Here is a 5,686-nt window from a genome sequence, read left to right on the forward strand (position 1 = left end):
AGATTTCCAAAAATGAACCCATTTTAGTCCAACTCCAAAATCCATTTATCAAATTTGTGAAACTAAATTGCGTGCTTGTCAAAGTTTTAACCTAAAAGAAAAAACTAACATATATTATTAAGTGAATGCTTTTTTTATTTCATTCGTCTAAATATTAATTTTGGTTCGATTAAAAAAAATTATATTTATTTTATCAAATATATATTTACTTTTACTTTAATTAAAAATTATTAAATTATCAATTAAAATAAAAATAAAAATAAAAAAACTAATAAAATAAAACAAAATAAAAATTAAAAGACTTTCTTTTTTAAAAAAACTAAGAACTTAAAAGGACGCATTTTGCTAAAAAGAAATTCCAATTTAACTTATACTATCATTGCATGTTGCATGTGGTGTCCCAACAAACTTCACCCAAATTTGGAATTTAACAAAACGCATATTTAGCTCCCTAAGACTTTTGCATTTTGTGCAATCGAGTCTCTTAACTTTAATTTTTGTTAGAATGAAGCTCAATCTATGCAAACACAAATTAAACCCAATTGTACTACAATAAAGCTGAGGGAGTCAATTGCAAAATAACAAAAAAATGCAGGGACCAAACACTGAAACACGCAAACAGTAGATTACAAAAAAGAAAATCTACACATGACGCAAATCCTTGTCAAGATCTGTAGACTCTTTTACTACAAACCAAAAGACGACGAGAAAAAGAAAACAACCGCACACGACGACACTGGCAACACCATCAAAGCCTATATAAAAAGAACAACACGTTGAAAAGGAGTGGCTGCTATTCTATTCGATATAATTGCCTGATTATAGAGAGAACCAGGATAACGCCTGGTGCGGGCTGGTGGCTACAGAGAAATGGCCATCGCTAGTATTATCTCAGAATCAACTGCTGAGGCACAAACTCCGCTCCTATACGACGTCGTAGAAGGCTCCGTTGATTACAAAGCCGGCCCCGTTTTTAGATACAACTCCGGTGGCTGGAGATCCGCTTCTTTGATTATCGGTATTGTAATTCTTTTCTTCTTCTTTTTCTCTTTTTTGGTTAAATAACTTGTTGGAGATTAACTTTTATTGAAGTACTGGATTGATTTAAAAACTTTAGGAGTGGAAGTAGCAGAGAGATTCGCGTACTATGGAATAGCGTCGAATTTGATTACGTATTTAACTGGTCCGCTTGGTCAGTCAACGGCTTTTGCGGCGGAGAATGTGAATGCGTGGTCTGGAACGGCGTCGTTATTGCCTCTGCTAGGTGCTTCCATAGCTGATACTTTCCTTGGTAGATATCGCACTATTATTGTTGCCTCTCTTATCTATATCCTGGTAATTAACACACACTCTCTCTCTCTTTAATTACTGTTTAATTATATATATTTAGTCATAGAACTAACTATATATGGCAAGTCCCTAACGGTAATGCTATTTTTGAGGAAAGTGTAACAGCACCTGAAAATGTCAATTTGTCGTGACTTTGACTATAGGAGGATGATTGATCTGGTCAATAGTACTAGGGGTCTAATAGCTCGGGTTAATTTTCACGAGATCAACTCGACTTGAGTTGAGTATCATTATATGTTCACATTAATTAAAAACAAAAAATTCATTACCCTTAATTGGAGCTCAAATTGCATTTTGGTTATATGTATTAAGGATAAGGTGTAAATGTAATAATCAATGAGTACACCATTAAGCTTATAAGCTTTCAGAGTCTGAGTATTGTGATATTCAAACTTGGTTGGACTCGTTTTTCAAACTAATTGAGTTTGAGACATCTGAGTATTTTGTGAGCCAAGCTCTAGTAGCTTGATTCATTTACAGCTGTAAAAAAGCGACCTCAGTCACTTCCAAGAATGTAGGAGAACATAAGTTGTGGTTTTGCTAGATTACTCTTTAGCTTTCTTCAAGGTATTGTTTGATTTTTGTGCTAACTGCTAAAAGGCTGTTTGGAGGTGCCATTATAGGTTAGTGAATTTGTGATGATGGTCATGTCAAGAGTAGTGGTGATGTAATTTTTTGTGTTTGGAACTTGGATTGTAATACAAAATAGGATCTACTGTTAGCCCATGGTTATGATTATAACTTGGGTTTTCTTGGCTTGGTAAAGAATTGAGATATGCTGATGAAAGATGTTTAGTCCCTCATGTTGATTTGGGATGGTTTTTACATTGCTATATGTAAAAGTTACTATAGATGGCTGCTAATGCAACAGTTAGCTTCAGTTATGCTAAAAAGTATGCTTGAAACCATATCGTTTTCCTAGTTCTTTCTATTGGGATTCTTATCTGTCTTGAGCATTTTAATTGGGAACCAAAATGGAGAAACTTGACAATGTCTTCTAAAATTGCTAAACTTTAGGATATGTTCTTAATTTGATTTAGCTAGCACAAAAGGATCTTTGTGTGGCCCGATTATGCATCATGTTGTTCTTTCTACCTAAACTTCTCTTGTGCTAAGCCTTTAGATTCTGTGCTTTGAGAATATGATTGTATCTGAAAAGAGAAAGAAATAAATGATGACAGTTATAGTTTAGCAATTAACTATAGAAATTAGTTCCTACTTCAGGCACCATTTCAAACCAAACATGGATAGACAGCTTGACCAAAATATGCTTTCTTGGCCTCTGTTTAACTTGTGAGGCAAGAAAAATCTAGATTTCTGACCTCCAATATTATATAGATGAAGGCACTTGATGGATCACTACTACTACTTCCTCCTACTTACAAATAAGTTGTGTAAAAATGTCTTTGCTGATCTGCTGTAAAAAGTTATGAGCATGTCCTTGATTATTAATATTATTCCTTTGCTTTGGATTTAAAATTTGTAAAATTTGTTGTATCTAATCACAGGGACTTGGCTTATTGACTCTATCGGCTGTGCTTCCTTCTCTCAGTGACTGCCCAAGCACCAAGTCTACTGCGTCATGCTCTCCTGATCCAATTCAAGTAGTTTTATTCTTCTCTTCTCTATATTTGGTAGCACTTGGACAAGGTGGGCACAAACCTTGTGTTCAGGCTTTTGGAGCAGATCAGTTTGATGGACAAGATCCTAAGGAGTGCAAAGGCAAAAGCTCATTCTTCAATTGGTGGTATTTTTGCATGTGCGGAGGCACCTTGATAACACTATGGGTCTTAAACTACATCCAAGACAACCTTAATTGGGGTCTTGGATTTGGAATCCCATGTGTGATGATGATGATTGCACTTATCATCTTCTTACTTGGAACTAAGACGTATCGTTATAGTGTCAAAGTAGAAGAGAGAAGTGCATTTCGAAGAATCGGTAGGGTATTTCTGGCAACTATTAGGAATTGGCAAACATCCTCTTCTGCAATAGCTTTAGAGGAAGAAATTCGCGGAACACTACCTCACCAGAGTTCTGAGCAATTCAAGTAAGATAAAGAACTTTATGCTCTTTAAATAACTTTATACTCTTTATGAGTAAAAGATAAAACTGAATACAAATACGTTAAGCTCTCTGGTAGATTTTAGAACATTTAAGATTCACAGCTTGCAAAAATATTCTGAGGTCTGAGCTCTATGATTCGTTTGAAGAAGTGTTGCATGGTTAATTAAATAACTCCATTAGGATCTGCTAAAATCTAACTGAAAAATTTGGGCATCTGAATGAACTTATTGATTTATACAAAGCCTTACTATATTAAGTCATTATTTTCCATGTCAAATGGATGTGACATTCTTGCACTCAGTACCTTTTAGAGCAACAAGTGTCTATAAAAATTGAGGTGCACAGGCTCATCCCCAAAGAGACAAAGCCTTGTCAAATGTAGCCCATAAACTGGGATTAGTGTAAAAACTTCCACTCACATACTTGAGTAAATGGATGGTGTAATATTAACTATACCCTGTTCTGTGCTTTATAAATGGGAGATTCATATTCTGAACATAATTAATATGAAATTCAGAACATGTAAAGTTTTCTAGTAACTATTATTGTAGGCTTTTTGTTGTTCTTGCTCATTATTTCAAGACATGAATTGCACAGATTTGTAAGAAGTCTCCTATTTCTTAACATATTATTCCTGGGAGGGCAGCAGCTATTGACTAATTCTTCACAACTTCTCCATGATGCTGTATTTCTTTCAAATGCTTTTAGATTAACATCCTTGCATTGTTTGAAAGGAATACCATACTATGGTATTGAAGTAACTCTTGAATCGTGGAAGAAAATGGTCTCGTCATCTTTGATTTTTTTTTTTCTTTTCTTACCAATGAGGAGCTTTGCAGCTAGTTGTTTGGTCAAAACTATGAGTACTTAAAACATCTCAATTACTTTCTCTACCTCAAAACTCCTCTAATTTAGGAATTTGGATCTCATAATGTGCCAGGTTTCTCAACAAAGCCCTGCTTGCTCCAGATGGGTCAAAGGAAGATGGGAAGGTGTGCAGCCTTAGTGAAGTTGAAGAAGCCAAAGCAGTACTTAGGCTTGTTCCCATATGGGCTGCATGCTTGGTATATGCTGTCGTGTATGCACAGTCCTCTACTTTCTTCACTAAGCAAGGAGTAACCATGGATAGATCAATTTCACTGGGTATCGAGATACCACCAGCTTCACTTCAATCCTTCATCAGCCTTGCTATTGTCTTGTCCATTCCAATCTATGACCGTGTCTTTGTTCCAATAGCAAGGGCTTTAACTGGGAAACCTTCTGGCATTACAATGCTTCAGAGGATTGGAACTGGTATATGTTTATCAGCTCTATCCATGGCAATTGCTGCAGTGGTCGAGATGAAAAGGCTCGAAATTGCTCGAGAATATGGACTGGTCGATAAGCCGAACGCAACGGTTCCAATGAGCGTGTGGTGGCTAATTCCTCAATATGTCTTGTTTGGAGTTGCAGATGTATTTACGATGGTTGGTCTACAAGAATTTTTCTATGATCAGGTCCCTAGTGAATTAAGAAGTGTGGGTCTTTCTCTCTACCTCAGCATCTTTGGTGTAGGAAGCTTTATAAGCAGCTTTCTTGTCTCTGCCATTGAGAAAGCCACCGGTGGAGAAGGGCATTACAGTTGGTTTGCCAATAATCTGAATCGCGGTCATCTTGATTACTTCTATTGGCTACTAGCAGGGCTAAGCATGGTACAGTTGGTTGCTTACTTGTATTTCGCAAGAAACTATGTATATAATAGGTGAGCCACAATGTAAGATGCAAAGCGATGGTACTATTGTTATATATTATAGTACAGTTTGTAGCCAAAAAAATCCAAGTATTCTTTCACTGGCAGTTGTCTGGTGATTGGAAGAATTAGGTTCTCAATGTGTTTTAGAATTAGCTTTGGGTGTTAAAAAAAAAAAAAAAAACCAAATTTAGAACTTTTATGATTTTATGTATTGATTTTTTTAATTTTTTATAAACTATTTTTTAAAAACTTATTTTTTAGAAAATATTAATTTATCTGTTTTTCTTAAAAGGAATTTTAAAAATAAAGATTGTGGTTGGAAAATAAACACATCCTAAATGTCTATTTGAAATTATGTTTGGAAAAGCACAATGTTAAAAATTAAAAAAAATTATTTTGAAGATTTTTGGAGAAAAATAAAATTTTCCTTCGAAATATGAATTAGATAAAAGTAACTTATACAATTTTTTAAATTAAATAAATTTTAATATATTTTTTAACATCCTATAACAATTTCAATAAGATCCGTTGATGGAT

General features: G+C 34.7%; 1 protein-coding gene across 1 annotated transcript; it reads left to right on the forward strand.

Annotated features, from left to right (window-relative positions):
• The first annotated feature begins 605 nt into the window (after positions 1–605).
• Positions 606–5,274, forward strand: LOC8281631 (protein NRT1/ PTR FAMILY 5.10). The gene is made up of 4 exons (XM_048370830.1): positions 606–1,018; positions 1,118–1,335; positions 2,859–3,400; positions 4,358–5,274. Exons 1-4 carry the CDS (start codon positions 871–873, stop codon positions 5,160–5,162), a joined length of 1,713 nt encoding a protein of 570 aa, XP_048226787.1. The 5' UTR covers positions 606–870; the 3' UTR covers positions 5,163–5,274.
• Positions 5,275–5,686: the final 412 nt, after the last annotated feature.

The sequence above is a fragment of the Ricinus communis genome, chromosome 2 (genome assembly GCF_019578655.1).
Source record: "Ricinus communis isolate WT05 ecotype wild-type chromosome 2, ASM1957865v1, whole genome shotgun sequence".
NCBI lineage: Eukaryota > Viridiplantae > Streptophyta > Magnoliopsida > Malpighiales > Euphorbiaceae > Ricinus > Ricinus communis.

Excerpts from the sequence above, each read along its gene's own strand:
- LOC8281631 (XM_048370830.1), top strand. The coding sequence starts at position 871 with ATGGCCATCGCTAGTATTATCTCAGAATCAACTGCTGAGGCACAAACT. Across the intron at positions 1,019-1,117 it reads ATCCGCTTCTTTGATTATCG|GAGTGGAAGTAGCAGAGAGA; the intron begins GTATTGTAATTC and ends TAAAAACTTTAG. Across the intron at positions 1,336-2,858 it reads CCTCTCTTATCTATATCCTG|GGACTTGGCTTATTGACTCT; the intron begins GTAATTAACACA and ends ATCTAATCACAG.